A 19,692-nucleotide genomic window follows, 5' to 3' on the forward strand; every position below is an offset into this window, starting at 1 on the left:
GAAATGTCTATTTAGGTCTTCTGCCCATTTTTGGATTGGGTTGTTTGTTTTTTTGATATTGAGCTGCATGAGCTGCTGATAAATTTTGGAGATTAATCCTTTGTCAGTTGCCTCATTTGCAAATATTTTCTCCCATTCTGAGGGTTGTCTTCTGGTCTTGTTTATGGTTTCCTTTGCTGTGCAAAAGCTTTTAAGTTTCATTAGGTCCCATTTGTTTATTTTCTCTAGGAGGTGGGTCAAAAGGGATCTTGCTGTGATTTATGTCATAGAGTGTTCTGCCTATGTTTTCCTCTAAGAGTTTGATAGTGTCTGGCCTTACATTTAGGTCTTTAATCCATTTTGAGTTTATTTCTGTGTATGGTGTGAGGGAGTGTTCTAATTTCATACTTTTACATGTAGCTGTCCAGTTTTCCCAGCACCACTTATTGAAGAGGCTGTCTTTTGTCCACTGTATATTCTTGCCTCCTTTATCAAAGATAAGGTGACCATAGGTGCATGGGTTTATCTCTGGGCTTTCTATCCTGTTCCATTGATCCATATTTCTGTTTTTGTGCCAGTACCATACTGTCTTGATTACTGTAGCTTTGTAGTATAGTCTGCAGTCTGGGAGCCTGATTCCTCCAGCTCCATTTTTCTTTCTCAAGATTGCTTTGGCTATTCGTGGTCTTTTGTGTTTCCGTACAAATTGTGAGATTTTCTATTCTAGCTCTGTGAAAAATGCCATTGGTAGTTTGATAGGGATTGCATTTAGTCTGTAGATTGCTTTGGGTAGTATATTCATTTTCAGAATGTTGATTTTTCCAATCCAAGAACATGGTATATCTCTCCATCTGTTTGTATCCTCTTTAATTTCTTTCATCAGTGTCTTATAATTTTCTGCATAGGGGTCTTTTGTCTCCTTAGGTAGGTTTATTCCTAGATATTTTATTCTTTTTCTTGCAGTGGTAAATGGGAGTGTTTTCTTAATTTCACTTTCAGGTTTTTCATCATTAGTGTATAGGAATGCAAGAGATTTCTGAGCATTAATTTTATATCCTGCTACTTTACCAAATTCATTGATTAGCTCTAGTAGTTTTCTGGTAGCATCTTTAGGATTCTCTATGTATAGTGTCATGTCATCTGCACACAGTGAAAGCTTTACATCTTCTTTTCCGATTTGGATTCCTTTTATTTCTTTTTCTTCTCTGATTGCTGTGGCTAAAACTTCCAAAACTATGTTGAATAATAGTGGTGAGAGTAGGCAACCTTGTCTTGTTCCTGATCTTAGAGGAAATGGTTTCAGTTTTTCACCATTGAGGACGATGCTGGCTGTGGGTTTGTCATATATGGCCTTTATTATGTTGAGGAAAGTTCCCTCTATGCCTACTTTCTGCAGGGTTTTTATCATAAATGGGTGTTGAATTTTGCCAAAAGCTTTTTCTGCATCTATTGAGATGATCATATGGTTTTTCTCCTTCAATTTGTTAATATGGTGTATCACATTGATTTCCGTATTTTAAAGAATCCTTGCACTCCTGGGATAAACCCCACTTGATCATGGTGTATGATCCTTTTAATGTGTTGTTGGATTCTGTTTGCCAGTAGTTTGTCGAGGATTTTTGCATCTATGTTCATCAGTGATATTGGCCTGTAGTTTCCTTTCTTTGTGAGATCTTTGTCTGGTTTTGGTATCAGGGTGATGTTGGCCTCGTAGAATGAGTTTGGGAGTGTTCCTCCCTCTGCTATATTTTGGAAGAGTTTGAGAAGGATAGGTGTTTGCTCTTCTCTAAATGTTTGATAGAATTCACCTATGAAGCCATCTGGTCCTGGGCTTTTGTTTGTTGGAAGATTTTTAATCACAGTTTCAATTTCAGTGCTTGTGATTTGTCTGTTTATATTTTCTATTTCTTCCTGGTTCAGTCTCGGAAGGTTGTGCATTTCTAAGAATTTGTCCATTCCTTCCAGGTTGTCCATTTTATTGGCATATGGTTGCTTGTAATCTCTCATGATCCTTTGTATTTCTACAGTGTCAGTTGTTACTTCTTTTTCATTTCTAATTCTATTGATTTGAGTCTTTTCCCTTTTTTTCTTGATGAGTCTGGCTAAAGGTTTATCAATTTTGTTTATCTTCTCAAAGAACCAGCTTTTTGTAGTATTAATCTTTGCTATCGTTTCCTTTGTTTCTTTTTCACTTATTTCTGACCTGAAGTTTATGATTTCTTTCCTTCTGCTAACTTTGGGGGCTTTCTGTTCTTCTTTCTCTAACTGCTTTAGGTGTAAGGTTAGGTTTTTTTATTTAAGATGTTCTTGTTTTTTGAGATAGGATTGTATTGCTATAAACTTCCCTCTTAGAACTGCTTTTGCTGCATCCCGTAGGTTTTGGGTCGTGTTTTCATTGTCATTTGTTTGTCGGTATTTTTTGATTTCCTCTTTGATTTCTTCAGTGATCTCTTGGTTATTTAGTAGTGTATTGTTTAGCCTCCATGTGTTTGTATTTTTTACCGTTTTTTTCCTGTAATTGATATCTATTCTCATAGCGTTGCAGTCGGAAAAGATACTTGATATGATTCAATTTTCTTAAATTTACCAAGGCTTGATTTGTGACCCAAGATATGATCTATCCTGGAGAATAATCCATGAGCACTTGAGAAGAAAGTGTAATCTGCAGTTTTGGGATGGAATGTCCTATAAATATCAATTAAGTCCATCTTGTTTAATTTATCATTTAAGGCTTGTATGTCCTTACATATTTTCATTTTGGATGACCTGTCCATTGATGAAAGTGGGGTGTTAAAGTTCCCTACTATGATTGTGTTACTGTTGATTTCCCCTTTTATGGCTCTTAGCACCTGCTTTAATGTATTGAGGTACTCCTATGTTGGGCGCATAAATATTTACAGTTGTTATATCTTCTTGAATTGATCCCTTGATGATTATGTAGTGTCCTTCTTTGTCTCTTGTAATAGTCTTTATTTTAAAGTCTATTTTGTCGGATACGAGAATTGCTACTCCAGCTTTCTTTTGATTTCCATTTGCACGGAGTATCATTTTCCATCCCCTCACTTTCAGTCTGTATGTGTCCTTAGGTCTGAAGTGGGTCTCTTGTAGACAGCGTATGTATGGGTCTTATTTTTGTATCCATTCAGCCAGTCTGTGTCTTTTGGTTTGAGCATTTAATCCATTTACATTTAAGGTGCTTATCGATATGTATGTTCCTTGTACCAGTTTTTTTTTTTTTTTTGCGGTACGCGGGCCTCTCACTGATGTGGCCTCTCCTGCTGCGGAGCGCAGGCTCTGGACGTGCAGGCCCTGCGGCCATGGCTCACAGGCCCAGCCGCTCCACGGCATGTGGGATCTTCCCGGACCGGGGCACGAACCCGTGCCCCCTGCATCGGCAGGCGGACTGTCAACCACTGCGCCACCAGGGAAGCCCATGACATTTTCTTAATTGTTTTGGGTTTGTTATTGTAAGTCTTTTCCTTTTCTTGTGTTTCCTGCTTAGAGGAGTTCCTTTAGCACTTACTGTAGAGTTGGTTTGGTGGTGCTGAATTCTCTTAGCTTTTGCTTGTCTGTAAATGTTTTAATTTCTCCAACGAATCTGAATGTGATCCTTGCTGGGTAGAGTAATCTTGGTTGTAGGTTTTCCCCTTTTATCACTTTAAATATGTCTTGCCAGTCCCTTCTGGCTTGCAGAGTTTCTGCTGAAAGATCAGCTGCTTACCTTATGGGGATTCCCGTGTATGTTAATTGTTGCTTTTCCATTGCTGCTTTTAATATTTTTTTTTGTGTTTAATTTTTGATAGTTTGTTTAATATGTGTCTTGGCATGTTTCTCCTTGGATTTATCCTGTATGGAACTCTCTGTGGTTCCTGGACTTGATTGACTATTTCCTTTCTCGTATTAGGGAAGTTTTCAACTATAATCTCTTCAAATATTTTCTGATTTCCTTTTTTTTCCCCTTCTTCTTCTGGGACCCCTATAATTCGAATATTGGTGTGTTTCATGTTGTCCCAGAGGTCTCTGATACTGTCCTCAATTCTTTTCATTCCACTGTTTTATCTTACAGGTCACTCATCCATTCTTCAGCGTCAGTTATTCTGCTATTGATTCCTTCTAGAGAATTTTTAGTTTCATTTATTGTGTTGTTCATCATTGTTTGTTTGCTCTTTAGTTCTTCTAGGTCCTTGTTAAACATTTCTTGTATTTTCTCCTTTCTATTTCCAAGATTTTGAATTATCTTTACTGTCATTACTCTGAATTCTTTTTCAGGTAGATTGCCTGTTTCCTCTTCATTTGTTTGGTCTGGTGGGTTTTTACCTTGCTCCTTCACCTGCTGTGTATTTCTCTGTCTTCTCATTTTGTTTAACTTAATGTGTTTGGGGTTTCCTTTTCACAGGCTGCAGGTTTGTAGTTCCTGTTGTTTTTGGTGTCTGCTCCCAGTGGGTAAGTTTGGTTCAGTTGGTTGTGTAGGCTTTCTGGTGGAGGAAACTGGTGTCTGTGTTCTGGTGGGTGAGGCTGGATCTTGTCTTTCTGGTGGGCAGGACCACGTCCAGTGGTGTGTTTTGGGGTGTCTGTGAACTTATGATTTTAGGCAGCCTCTCTGTTAATGGTTGGCTTGTGTTCCTGTCTTGCTAGTTGTTCGGCATAGGGTTTCCAGCTCTGGAGCTTGCTGGTCGTTGAGTGGAGCTGGGTCTTAGCGTTGAGATGTAGATGTCTGGGAGAGCTTTCACCATTTGGTGTTACGTGGGGTTGGGAGGTCTCTGGTGGACTAGTGTCCTGAACTCGGCTCTCCCACCTCAGAGGCTCAGGCCTGACACCCGGCCAGAGCACCAAGACCCTGTCAGCCACACGGCTCAGAAGAAAAGGGAGAAAAAAGAAGAAAGGAAGAAAGAAAAAATAAATAAAGATATTAAAACAGAGAAAAAATTAATAAAAATAAAAACATAGAAAGGTAATAAAAAAAAGAAAAGAAATAAGTGACCAATGAAACCAAAAAGCAAATCCACTAAAGATAACAAGTGCTAAAAACTATACTAAAAAAACCCATGCAACAGCAACAAAAAACAGACAGTCAGAACCCTAGGACAAATGGCAAAAGCAAAGCTGTACAGACAAAAATCACACAAAGAAGCATACCCATACAGTCTCACAAAAAGAGAAAAAGGAAAAAATATATATATGTATAAAAAAAGGAAGAGAGCAACCAAATCAATAAACATATCTACCAGTGATAATAAGCTCTAAATACTAAATAAGATAAACATAAAACCAGAAACAAATTTGATGCAGAAAGCAAACCCCAAGTCTACAGTTGCTCCCAAAGTCCACTGCCTCAATTTTGGGATGATTTGTTGTTTATTCAGGTATTCCACAGGTGCAGGATACGTTAAGTTGATTGTGGAGATTTAATCCGCTGCTCCTGAGGCTCCATGGGGAAATTTCCTTTTCTTTGTTGACACAGCTCCTGGGGTTCAGCTTTGGATTTGGCCCTGCCTCTGCCTGTAGGTCGCCTGAGGGTGTTTGTTCCCCACCCAGACAGGATGGGGTTAAAGCAGCGGTTGATTAGGGGGCTCTGGCTCACTCAGGCCGAGGGGGCGGGGAGGGGTACGGAATGCAGGGTGAGCCTGCGGCAACAGAGGCCAGACTGACGTTGCAACAGCCTGAGGTGCACCGTGTGTTCTCCCGGGGAAGTTGTCCCTGGATCACGGGACCCTGGCAGTGGCGGGCCGCACAGGCTACCAAGACGGGAGGTGTGGATAGTGACCTGTGCTTCCCACAGGCTTCTTGGTGGCTGCAGCAGCAGCCTTAGCATTTCATGCCTGTCTCTGGGGTCCGCGCTGATAGCTGTGGCTCACGCCTATCTCTGGAGCTCGTTTAGGTGGTGCTCTGAATCCCCTCTCCTCGTGTACCCTGAAACAATGGTCTCTTGCCTCTTAGGCATTTCCAGACTTTTTCCTGGACTCCCTCCCGGCTAGCTGTGGCACACTAGCCCCCTTCAGGCTGTGTTCATGCTGCCAACCCCAGTCCTCTCCCTGCGATCCGACTGAAGCCTGAGCCTCAGCTCCCAGCCCCGCCCACCCCGGCGGGTGAGCAGACAAGCCTCTCAGGCTGGTGAGTGCTGGTCAGCACTGATCCTCTGTGCGGGAATCTCTCCACTTTGCCCTCCGCACCCCTGTTGCTGCACTCTCCTCCGTGGCTCCGAAGCTTCCCCCTGCCCTCCCCCCCCACCCCCACCCACCGTCTCTGCCAGTGAAGAGGCTTCCTAGTGTGTGGAAACCTTTCCTCCTAAACAGCTCCCTCCCACTGGTGCAGGTACCGTTCCTATTCTTTTGTCTCTGTTTATTCTGTTTTCTTTTGCCCTACCCAGGTACATGGGGAGTTTCTTGCCTTTTGGGAAGTCTGAGGTCTTCTGCCAGTGTTCAGTAGGTGTTCTGTACGAGTTGTTCCACATGTAGGTGTAGTTTTGATGTACTTGTGGGGAGGAAGGTGATCTCCACGTCTTACTCCTCCACCATACTGAAGGTGCCCCCTAGTTATCTGTTTTATACACAGTATCAGTAGTGTATATATGTCAATACCAATTTGCCAATTCACCCCACCCCCTTCCCCCTTGGTATCCATACGTTTGTTCTCTTATGTCTTTGTCTCTATTTCTGCTTTATAAATAAGATCGTCTGTACCAAGTTTTTCAGGTTCCACATATATGCATTAATATACGATATTCATTTTTCTCTTTCTGACTTACGTCACTCTGTAAGACAGTCTCTAGGTCCTTCCATGTCTCTACGAATGACCCAATTTCATTCCTTTTAATGGCTGAGTAATATTCTAGTGTGTGTGTGTGTGTGTGTGTGTGTGTGTGTATCTCCACACCACATTTTTTTTATCCATTCATCTGCTGAGGGACATTTAGGTTGCTTCCATTTCTTGGCTATTATAAATAGGGCTGCTATGGATATTGGGGTGCATGTATCTTTTCGAGTAGAGTTTTCTCTGGGTATATGCCCAGGAGTGGGATTGCAGGATCATATGATAACTCTGTTTTTAGTTTTTTAAGGAACCTCCATACTATTCTTCATAGTGGGCTGCACCAATTTGCATTCCCACCAACTTTGTAGGAGGATTCCTTTTTCTCCACAACCTCTCCAGCATTTATTGTCTGTAGCCTTTTGACCATTCTGACTGGTATGAAGTGATACTTTATTGTAGTTTTGGTTTGCATTTCTTTAATAATTAGTGATGTTGAGCATCCTTTCATGTGCCTGTTGACCATCTGTATGTCTTCTTTGGAGAAATGTCTGTTTAGGTCTTCTGCCCATTTTTCAATGGGTTGTTTGTTTTTTTTGGTATTAAGCTGTATGAATTGTTTGTATATTTTAGAAATTAATACCTTGTCTGTAGCATCATTTGCAAATATTTTCCTCCAGTCTGCTGGTTGTCTTCATTTTGTTTGTGGTTTCCTTTGCTGTGCAAAAGCTTTTAAGTTTAATTAAGTTCCTTTTGTTTATTTTTGTTTTTATTACCATTACTCTAGGAGATGGATCCAAAAAGCATTGCTGCAATTTATGTCAAAGAGTGTTTTGCCTCCCATTTTCTTCCAGGAGTTTTATAGTATCCAGTCTCACATTTAGATCTTTAATCCATTTTGAGTTTATTTTTGTATTTAGTGTTAGGGCATGTTCTAATTTCAGTCTTTTACATGTAGCTGTCCAGTTTTCCCAGCACCACTTATTGACGAGGCTGTCTTTTCTCCATTGTATATTATTGCCTCCTTTGTTGTAGATTAATTGACCATAAGTGCATGGGTTTATTTCTGGGCTTTCTGTCTTGTTCCATTGATCTATATTTCTGTTTTTTTTTGTGCCAGTACCATACTGTTTTAATTACTGTAGTTTTGTAGTATAGTCTGAAGTTAGGGAGTGTGATTCCTCCAGCTCCGTTCTCTCTCAAGATTGTTTTGGTTATTCGAGGTTTTTTGTGTTTCTATACAAATTAAAAAATTTTTTGTTCTAGTTCTGTGAAAAATGCCATTGGTAATTTGATAGGGATTGCATTGAATCTGTAGATTGCCTTGGGCTCTATGGTTGTTTTAACCATGTTAATTCTTCCAATCCAAGAACATGGTGTATATTTCCATCTACGTCATCTTCAGTTTCTTTCATTAAATCTTACAGTTTTCAGAGTATAGGTCTGTTGCCTCTTTAGGTAGGTTTATTCCTAGATATTTTATTCTTTTTGATGCGATAGTTAATGGGATTGTTTCTTTAATTTCTGTTTCTGATATTTCATTGCTAGTATAGAAATTCAACAGATTTATTTATATTAATTTTGTATCCAGCAACTTTACCGAATTCATTGATGAGCTCTAGTAGTTTTCTGGTAGCATCTGTAGGATTTTCTATGTATAGCCTCATGTCATCTGCGAACAGTGACAATTTTACTTCTTCTTTTCCACTTTGGATTCCTTTTATTTGTTTTTCTTCTCTGATTGCTGTGGCTAGGACTTGAATAAAAGTGGTGAGACTGGACATCCTTGTCTTGTTCCTGATCTGAGAGGAAACGCTTTCAGCTTTTCACCATTGCGTGTGATGTTGGCTCTGTGTTTGTTATGTGTGACCTTTATTATGTTGAGGTATGTTACCTCTCTGCCCACTTTCTGAAAGTTTTTTTTAATCACAAGTGGATGTTGAATTTTATCAAAAGTCTTTTCTGTTATCTATTGAGATGATCATATAGTTTTTATTCTTTAACTTGTCAATGTGGTATATTGTGTTGATTTGCAGATGTTGAAAACTCCTTGCATCCCTGGAATAAACCCCACTTGACCATGGTGTATAAGCCTTTCAGTGTGTTGCTGGAATCAGTTTGCTAGCCTTTTGTGGACGATTTTTGCATCTATGTTCATTATTATGATTTTTTCTCCAAAAGATAGTGACCATGGTAAATAAGAAATAAAGTACTGTTACAGATAGAGGTTTGGCTGAAAGAGTCAGAAATGTAAAGCACCAAAGAAAAGAAGGGATATCAAGAAACATGACAAAAGGAGGGAGGGAAATATCAGTAGGGTTCACTCTCCATGGGTAAGTATCCCGGAACATGAGAGGGCAGTTGGGAGGAGTCAGCAACCTTGGGATAAGAGTGAAAAGCTTCATCTCACTTAACCCTCTTTGAAACTCTCCCGAGTTGTATGTCCTTAGTTTGTTCCTCAGACTCCTTTCTTACCTCCCTGGAAGAATCTCCCCCTCTTCTCCTTTTCCCTCCCAGCCCCAAAGAAGCCCAGATGACCAGAGCTCACTCCTTCTTTCCCGTTCCCATTATTTGACCATGGAGTGAGGCTGAGCCCTCCATCCTCACCCTTGAGGTTTAGGGCCTTCCCCTCCCTCACCTTCCTACAAGAAAGATTGTGTTGAAGAGAATAGACTGTAAAAGTTTGGGAGAGAAAAGATGCAAATTCCATCCAGAAGAGGCAGTCTCTAATACGTTCAGTCCAAAAGGGGGCAGTAGTGTACATATAGGAAACAAGTTACCAATATCTATGCCCCCCTCTATGTCCACTGCAGCATTATTTACAATAGCCAAGATACGGAAACAACCTAAGTGTCCATCGATGGATGAACAAATAAAGAAGATGTAGTATGTATACGCAGTGGAATACTATTCAGCTATAAAAAAGAAATCCTTCCATTTGTGACAATATGGATGGATCTTGAGTGTATTAGGCTAAGTAAAATAAATCAGATGGAGAAAGACAAATACTGTATGATTTCGCCCATATGTGGAATCTAAAAAAACAAATGAACAAACAAAATGAAATGTATTCATAGTTGCAGAGAATAGATTGGTGGTTACTGGAGGGGAAGGGGGTTGGGAGTTGGGTATAATGGGTGAAGGGGGTCAGCTGTATAATGATGAATGTGGTAGCTAGACTTGTGGGCGTGATCACTTTGTAGTGTATACAGATGTTGAATTTTAATGCTGGATACCTGACACATCATCATCATCATCATTATCATCATCGTGGAAACAAGTTATCACTAAACATCCACTTTTACCCAGAGCAGAGTGACAGCACGTATACACTTATACTCCTTCCAGTGTGGTTTATTAGAAGTGTTCAAGAGTACCCCGAGGATGAGAAAACAAAGACAAGCATTCCATAGCCCAAAGTAGCTTCCTTCAACTTGTAAATTTAGTCATGCAGGGAAAATCCTCCTCCATAGTGAGCTAAGGTTACCACTTCCCGGTTACCTATGAATGCTTGGAGCCCTAGCCATTCCTTCAAAAGCCAAAGATTAAACAGACAGAAAAGAATAGCTAAAATATCCAAAAAACAAAATGGAGAAATACAGTCCCTTTACCAAGAATTAATATTTCTAAGTTTTCTCATTCGGAGTATTCTCTCCTACCAGGTGGCTAGTTGGGGGTGTTTTTAAAACACGAGTCCACTGAAGGGGAAGCAGTGTGATCGGTCAACCGAAGGGGAGGTATTTCTAGAATAACCTACTGGTGTCTGTACTTCACCCAAAAGGGGGAACCTGTTAACTACAATTCCCATCTTAGTAGGAATATTAGATTTCAGGAATTATTACATAGAAACTGTAATCTTAAAGAAAAATCTTTCCAAAAAATCAGTAGCTTTTTAATGTAGGCACTCAATTTTTCTGCACCGTTAGGCTTAAGATTTTTCCATCTGGAGGAAGAAATTGTTAAGGGTTGACTGTGCATATGATGCCAGCCTGGGGGCAGGAATGAACTGTAAGCAGACACAAGGGATCATATTGAGGTGGCAGAAATGGTCTAAAACTGTGGTAATAGTTGCATACTTTGTACGTTTATTAAAAATCATGGAATTGCACAGTCAAAATGAGTGAATTTTATGGTATATAAAGTATACCTTGATAAAGATGTTTAAAGAAAGAGTCAATGTGTAAACCTCCTAAAACCATGTCATAAGCCTTTTTAATAAGATATTACTCTCTTATTTTTCCCTGTAAAGTCTTCCTGTCTTACTATACCTCAAACCCTCTGGTATCAAATCTTTTTTTATCTTATAACCTCTAAAAAACTGCCCTCTCCTTCAGTTTCCCTGTGCTCTTCATTATTGTGATAAAATTATTTTATACTTAAAAATAAATACTTAAGAAATATAATTAGAAGGCAAAACACATAAAACTCAAGTTTTTCTGCAGAGCTATATGTAAGAAAGTGAGAAAGGTGCTTTCCTTCATTCTTCTCTACCTTTTCACATTCCTAAATATATTTGCTTCCTGGGAAGTTTTGGCGACCCAGCTCTTTTGACTCCAGCTCCACTGCTTGCTCTCGTGCACCATATCGGTGGGACTAAGGATGCCTTTGCTGCTGCTTCCCACAGTGATCGGCACCAGGGGGCAAGTCACTGGAGAAGCCAGTTGTGCCAGTGTCTTCTTACCCCTTTCCCCCGATGAACTTGAGTGTTTGGAAGGGTCAGATCATTGTATACGATGGGTGTTACACTCAAGAGATTAAAAGCCCTGTTTAATTTCTTACTATTGTTCTAGCTCAAATCAAATCCAAGTGAAAATGAAGAAAAAGAAGCCCAGTCCCAACTTATCAAATCTGATGAAATGCAGCATTTGCGTTCACAAGCACTTGATGCTTTTGAAAGCTCAGATTATATTGCTGCTATAACCTTCCTTGATAAGATTTTAGAGGTAAGTTGTTTTTGCTCTTGCACCTGACATGCCTAACACTTACTGCTTTTTACTATAAGGTATATGTATATACTTTGACATGTTATATACCACATAAAACCTAGATAGCATAAAATCAGATTGACCCTGGGGTTTTCAGCTCTTAATTGAAAGATGGTGTTTATACAGAACAAAATTTGGGACTGAAATTTTCAGTAAATATACCGAAGGTGCTGTGGAGTGGGAGTTGCATATCTTTATACATTGCCTGCTTTGCTGTTTTTGTTTGATTTTGCAGTTTTGGGGGGCAGGGCAAGAAAACTCTAGAGGTTAGTTAATGGGATAAAAGATGAAAGAGTTGGTTGAAGAAAAAGGAAAAATGATGTTTGGGAGGAAAGATGAGTGTCTAGAGTGAGAAATTTCTAGGGAAGAAGGCAGATAAAGAGTTGATAGGATCCAGAGGGTTCTAGATAGGGAAATCTAAGTCTGCCTCAGCAAGGACTTAATGACAAAGGATGTAATGGTTTCAGAAGGAAGTCTAAAAGAATATTCAAATGGAAGCAGTCATAATTCATATTTATCATTTTCATAGCACTTTGTGTACTCTAATCTTGGCAATAAACTCGATGTATGTAGAATGGCCACTTTTTGATAGTTTTATAGAGGAAATCGTGTGATGTGGTCCAGTCGAATTCACGGTTTACTAAATTATTTTGTTAATGCTTTATCAAGGAAATATAAAGTTACGATTTTCACCTTCCAGTAATTAGACTATCCATCTTGACCTAGCTTGTTGTATTTAGTTTATATACAGTGTTGATTTTGATACCTTACTTTATGTGAAAAGTTGACATGACTTTAATACAGCTCTAAGAAATATATAAAGACACTTACACAGGTCTTATTGGTGAGCATTTGGGTTTACATTTTGAAGAATACTAGTGGTTTACTAAACATTGTCAACTTTTTGATAAAATGGAAACAGTGAAGCTTCAGCCTTCTCACATTGTTTTTCTCTTTATTTTTGTGATATGCACATTTAATTTCAAGGAGGTAACATTTTGTAAAAGATCATTTAATATAGTTACTGGTAGAATAAAAATATGGTGTGAATTTACAGCCTAGATTTTATTTTTTGAGACTAGAAATTAGAATTGTTAAGTACAGAAATCCAGTTAGAAAATATTCTCTTTAGAATCAAATACAGTAGGGCTTCCCTGGTGGCGCAGTTGTTAAGAATCCACCTGCCAATGCACGGGACACGGGTTCGAGCCCTGGTCTGGGAAGATCCCACATGCTGCAGAGTAGCTGAGCCCGTGCGCAACTGCTGAGCCTGCGCTCTAGAGCCCGCGTGCCACAACTAGTGAAGCCCACGTGTCTAGAGCCCGTGCTTCACATTAGGAGAGGAGAGGCCACCACGACGAGAAGCCCGCACACCGCAGCAAAGAGTGGTCCAGCTCGCCACAACTAGAGAAAAGCCCATGTGCAGCAACAAAGACCCAACACAGCCAAAAATAAAAAATTAAATAAATTTATATTAAAAAAAATCAAATATACTTCACTGGGAACCACCTTCTAATAGTAAATACCATGTTTTCTTACTTTCAGTGTTTTTAGAATTATATAACTGAAAGGGGTAGGAAAAGGGCCTTATTAGTACATACATCCCTTACCCCATTGGAATTTATTTAAGACATCTTTGGAGAAATTATTTTGTCACATCTCATTATTTTTGTCACATCTAAATTGTATTAGACTTTTTAATATTACTTACAGTGTAGGAGTCATCACATTAATTGAGGATGTTTTATGTTGATAAATATGTAGATAAAATATATCAGGTGCAAGTATGAATGTGCATAATTTACTGTTTCTTTAAGTCTAGTTCTTTTGTTTCTCAAGGTTTGTGTTTGGGATGCAGAACTACGGGAACTTCGAGCTGAATGTTTTATAAAAGAAGGGGAACCTAGGAAAGCAATAAGTGACTTAAAAGCTGCATCAAAATTGAAGAATGATAATACTGAGGCATTTTATAAAATCAGCACACTGTACTATGAGCTAGGAGACCATGAACTGTCTCTCAGGTCAGTTCTAGTAACACACACATCTCCTCATCTTTTTATTGTTTGCAGTAAGAGAATACTCCCATTTTCTTTTTAAATTTAACTTTAAATTAATAAAGTTATGGTTAAGGCTTTTTTATATATCTATAATTTTGTGTTATCTCTAAGTTATTCTGCTTCACATTAGTTCTTCTCATGAAGTTCTTTTCATACTTCATGAAATAATAAATAGGAGGGTATTACATTTGCAGAAGCAAAATAGTATTTGTGATATATATCTCCACTTAAGTCATTTGAACTTGAATTAATAAATGTGTGTGCATAATACAATGTCGTATATAACAGTGTATGATAAATTATTATCAGTATATTTTAATTGTTACAGACAAAAAATACCTTTTGTTGTGATTTCTATATTTAGTATGAAAAACCATTTATTGATTATTTTGACTTGGAGTATTTTCCTTTTTTTTAATACATGAACAGTGAAGTTCGTGAATGTCTTAAACTTGACCAGGATCATAAAAGGTGTTTTGCACACTATAAACAAGTCAAGAAACTTAATAAGCTGATTAACTCAGCTGAAGAGCTCATCAAAGAAGGCAGGTAAGACTATGCTTGTGTAGGGGATCTCACCTTCCCTCATATGTCTGGTTGTGGCTACAAAAGGACAACTGAACTGCTTGCTCTTACTCCTTGCTGTTGAGAGTGGAGTATCTTAGATGGCTTTGGGCCTTAGCAAAGCTACCACAACTGTACACTTTTTGAATAAGGCAGAATATAAATAATGGTAACTGCGTAGTATTCTTTTTTCTATTTATTTACAATTTGTTTATTTGTTTGTTTGTTTATTTTCGGCTGTGTTGGGTCTTCGTTGATGCGTGTGGGTTTTCTCTAGTTGCAGCCAGCGGGGTTGTTGCGGTGCGTGGGCTTCTCATTGTGGTGGCTTCTTTTGTTGCAGAGCACGGGCTCTAGGTGCGTGGCCTCAGTAGTTGTGGCACGCGAGCTTAGTTGCTCCGCGGCACGTGGGATCTTCCAGAACCAGGGCTTGAACCCGTGTCCCCTGCACTGGCAGGTGGATTCTTAACCACTGTGCCACCAGGGAAGTCCCTGCATAGTATTCTTACCAGCAGATTTATTTTATATTTCACCAACTATTTACTGAATTTCTCCTGTATCAGGCACTGACTATGTATTGGGGGGTGCAGAAATGAATATGAATAGTAGTGTTTGGTTTTAAGACGCTGGTAGTTTAGTGTGGGATACAGGCATATAAATTGATTATTAAAAGGTAATATATATCTAGAGCGATAGTGATGTATACAGAGTATGCAGACATTTCTTCTCAGTACAGGATTCTGGGTTAACAGTTCTTTTGTTACAGCAGCTGAAAAATATTGTGCCATTTCTTTCTGGCTTCCATGGTTCCTGATGAGAAATCCACTGTGATTCTAATTGTTTTTTTCCCTAAAGATAAGGAGTTATTTTCCTCTGACTGCTTTTCAGATTATTTCCTTGTCTTTAGTTTTCAGAAGTTTAATTATGATATATCGCAGCATGGATTTCTTTGTGTTTATCCTGTTTGGCTTACCCTTAGCTTCTAGAATATGTAGGTTTATGTCTCTTGTCAAATTTTGGGAAGTTTCCAGCCATTATTTCTGGGAATACTTTTTCAGCCCTGCCCTCTCTCTATTTTCCTTCTTAGACTCTGATTAACATAAATGTTAGAGTTTTTGTTTTAGCCCTACAGTTCCCGAGGCTCTGTTTATTTTTCTTTTTCAGTTAATTTTCTCTGTTGTTCAGATGTGGTAATTTCTATGGTTCCAATTCACTGATTCTTTTGTCTGTCCCCTCCATTCTGCTCTTGAGCACATGTGGTGAGCAACTTATTTCAGTTTTTATACTTTTCAGTTATAAAAATTCTATTTGGAATGTTTATATCTTCTATTTCTTTGCTGAGACTTTCCATTTCTTTGCTGAGGCATTCTATTTTTTCATTTGCTTTAAGCATGTTTGATAATTGCTGCTTTTCTCATGGCTGCTTTAACATCTCTGTCCTCTTGGTGTTGGTTTGAGATCTTCCTGTTTCTTGGTATGATGATTAGTTTTTTGTTTGTTTGTTTGTTTGTTTTGCGGTACACGGACCTCTCACTGTTGTGGCCTTTCCAGAAGCTTCCTTTTTTTTTTTTTAAAGTGAAGTGCAGTATTTTCTAATTGAACTTTTAATTTCTAATTGTAGCTTCACACGTAGTTTTAAGAAATAGAGCGAGGTCTCACATACTCTGTATAGTTTCCTACAGTTGTACCGTCTTGGAAATCTATAGAACAGTATCCCATCTAGGATTTTGACATTGATGTCTAGCTTTTGCTTTAAGTTTTGCATTTAAACCTATATTTTAATACAGTGGCATTTAAATTTGAAGATTGCAGCACTTTGGGAATAATGTGCCACAATGGCATGTAAATATAGCTTGCATTGGGTGGGCCAAAAAGTGCCTTCCGTTTTTTAACTAAAAATAAAAGACACATTTTTCATTTTCACCAAGAGCAACGTATTCACCCTCTTGTTCCACTACCTTCTGCCATTTTTCAGGCAACGTCATAATTCCATCTACCAAAAACTTTTTATCTTTTTGAGCAAAGAACCGTTCCAGGTGCCTTTTACAGTCTTCCAGGGAATTAAAATTTTTTCTGTTAACAGAATTTTGTAAAGACTGGAATAAATGAAAATCTGAAGGTGCAATGTCTGGTGAGTATGGTGGATGAATCAGAACTTCCCAGCCAAGCTGTAACAGTTTTTGCCTGGTCATCAAAGAAACATATGCAGTCTTGTGTTATCCTGATGGAAGCTTATGCATTTTCTGTTGACTAATTCTGGATGCTTTTTGTCAAGTGCTGCTTTCGGTTGGTTTAATTGGGAGCAGTACTTCTTGGAATTAGTCATTTGGTTTTCCAGAAGGAGCTCATAATAGAGGCCTCCCTTCCAATCCCACCATATACACAACATCACCTTCTTTGGATGAAGACCGGCCTTTGGTGTGGTTGGTGGTGGTGCATTTTGCTTGCCCCACGATCTCTTCCATTCCACATTACTGTACACTATCCACTTTTCATCGCCTGTCACAATTTTTTTAAAAAACGGAACGTTTTCATTACGTTTCAGTTGAGAATTGCATGTGGAAATATGGTCAAGAAGGTTTTTTTCGCTTAACTTATGTGGAACCGAAACATCAAAGTGATTCACATGACCAAGCTGGCGCAAACCATTTTCAACATTTGATTTGAATATTTTGGTATGTTGGCTATCTCCTGCATGGTATAATGTTGATTGTTCTCAGTTATTATTTCTGTTTGATTGCTATCAACTTCAACTGGTCTACCCGACCGTGGAGCATCATCCAGTGAGAAATCTCCAGCATGAAACTTCGCAAACCACTTTTTTTTTTTTTTTTTGGCGGTACGCGGGCCTCTCACTGTTGTGGTCTCTCCCGTTGCGGAGCACAGGCTCTGGACGCACAGGCTCAGCGGCCATGGCTCATGGGACCAGCCGCTGCGTGGCATGTGGGATCTTCCCAGACCGGGGCACGCACCCGTGTCCCCTGCGTTGGCAGGCAGACTCTCAACCGGTGCGCCACCAGGGAAGCCCCGCAAACCACTTTTGACATGTTCAGTCGGTCACAGCACCTTCTCCATACACTGCACAAATCTTTTTGTTCATTTCAGTTGTGTTTTTACCTTTCTTGAAATAATAAAGCATAATATGCTGAAAATGTTGCTTTTTTTCTTCCATCTTCAACATTAAAATGGCTACACAAAAATTCACCGATTTTGATCTTTTTTTAAATGCACACTGATATGACAGCTGTCACATACAGTCTAACGTAATTTTTTTTTTTAAAGGGCTTCAAATGCTTGGCTTTTTATTTATTTGTTTGTTTATTTATTTATTTTTGGCTGTGTTGGGTCTTCATTTCTGCGCGAGGGCTTTCTCTAGTTGTGGCAAGCGGGGGCCACTCCTCATCGCAATGCACAGGCCTCTCACTATCGCGGCCTCTCTTGTTGCGGAGCACAGGCTCCAGACGTGCAGGCTCAGTAATTGTGGCTCACAGGCCTAGTTGCTCCGCGGTACGTGGGATCCTCCCAGACCAGGGCTCGAACCCGTGTCCCCTGCACTAGCAGGCAGATTCTCAATCACTGCGCCACCAGGGAAGCCCTAACGTAATTTTTTTGAATGAAGTTAAAGACAACTAAGTGCTACTAGAGCCATCTTATGGAAAAAAATGAACGAACCTTTTGGCCAACCCAACAGTTTGCCATTAATGAGGAGAGTAACAATGAATAACATGACTAGTACTTTTCACCGGTTTAAAAAAATGCTGAAATAGCTTTTATTGTTCTTAGAAAGCTAGTAATGTTGGGAATTCAAGCAGGTTTCTTCTCCACGGAGCAACTAAGCCCGTGTGCCACAACTACTGAGCCCGCGTGCCACAACTGCTGAAGCCTGTGTGCCTAGAGCCCGTGCTCCTCAACAAGAGAAGCCACTTCAATGAGAAGCCCGCGCACCGCAACGAAGAACAGACCCCGCTCGCCACAACTAGAGAAAAGCCCGTGTGCAGCAACGAAGACCCAATGCAGCCAAAAATAAATAAAATTAAAAGAAAAAGGTTACCTACTGTATGATTACATTTAGATAGCATTCATGAAATAAAATTATAGAGATGGTAAACAGATGAGAAATTGCTGAGGGTTAGGGAGCAGGATGATGTGAAACTATAAAGGGATGGTATGAAGGAGCCTTACAGAGGTGGAGTAGTGTTGTATCTTCATTGTGGTGAAGGTTACATGAATCTACACATGTGATAAAACTATATAAAACTACGTGTACTCACACACACACACACATATACACACACAACTGAGTAGAAAACTGTTGAAATCTCCAAAAAAAAATAAATAAATAAAAAACAGGTTTCTTCTGCAAGGAATTACAATGTACTTAGATTTGAATATTGATATTTGTTATATAAAATAACATGTAATGGACGCTGTTATTTTATCAAAGTGTGTAGTAACTAAGAAAGAAAACCTGATCTCTGTTTTGTTGAAAGTGCTTTGTATAGTCAGACTTTAACAAAGTGTTTTCCTCTGTTTCAAAATTATGAGCACTTTTCTGTAGAGAATTCATCATTTGATTTGATGGGTACTCACAGGTATGCTTTGATTTATCCATATACATTTTCTGTGGTCATGTGTTTTATCTCCCAACTCTTAATTGCAGAGAGAACCTTCCTTGCTACTGTAGATTAATAAGGTAGAAGCAGTATTTGAAGGAATGTGCTCATTCAGGTCAATTGATTAAGTAACATATAGTGAAGAGTAGAGGGTCGTTTCTTTAGCTCTGGAAATAGAATTTTTTTTTTTTTTTTTTTTGCGGTACGCGGGCCTCTCACTGTTGTGGCCTCTCCTGTTGCAGAGCACAGACTCCAGACGTGCAGGCTCAGCGGCCATGGCTCACGGGCCCAGCCGCTCCGTGGCATGTGGGATCTTCCCAGACCAGGGCATGAACCCGCGTCCCCTGCATCGGCAGGTGGACTCTCAACCACTGCGCCACCAGGGAAGCCCTAGAATTTCATTTTTTACTCATCATGATTTGCTCATTTAACAGATACACAGATGCTACCAGCAAATATGAATCTGTCATGAAAACAGAGCCAAGTGTTTCTGAGTATACAATTCGTTCAAAAGAAAGGATTTGCCACTGCTTTTCGAAGGTAACTGTTGACTCACTCCCAGAATTGTAAAAACTTGACATGTGGAAAACAACCATAGATTCTTTTCTCACACTTACTTTTAGGATGAGAAGCCTGTTGAAGCTATTCGAGTGTGTTCGGAAGTTTTACAGGTGGAACCTGACAATGTGAACGCTCTGAAAGACCGAGCAGAGGCTTATTTAATAGAAGAGATGTACGATGAAGGTAAAT

General features: G+C 39.3%; 1 protein-coding gene across 1 annotated transcript in view; it reads left to right on the top strand.

Moving 5' to 3' along the window:
* The window catches only part of DNAJC3 (DnaJ heat shock protein family (Hsp40) member C3), an 89,872-nt gene that overhangs the window by 39,491 nt on the left and 30,689 nt on the right, over positions 1–19,692 (top strand). The window contains exons 5-9 of the mRNA XM_082602400.1: positions 11,517–11,669; positions 13,551–13,732; positions 14,198–14,317; positions 19,377–19,482; positions 19,566–19,686. Coding sequence (XP_082458526.1) covers positions 11,517–11,669; positions 13,551–13,732; positions 14,198–14,317; positions 19,377–19,482; positions 19,566–19,686 — 682 coding nt within the window. The remainder of the gene's footprint in view (positions 1–11,516; positions 11,670–13,550; positions 13,733–14,197; positions 14,318–19,376; positions 19,483–19,565; positions 19,687–19,692) is intronic.

The sequence above is a fragment of the Mesoplodon mirus genome, assembly GCF_964341445.2.
Source record: "Mesoplodon mirus genome assembly, chromosome: 17".
NCBI classification, from domain to species: Eukaryota; Metazoa; Chordata; class Mammalia; order Artiodactyla; family Ziphiidae; genus Mesoplodon; species Mesoplodon mirus.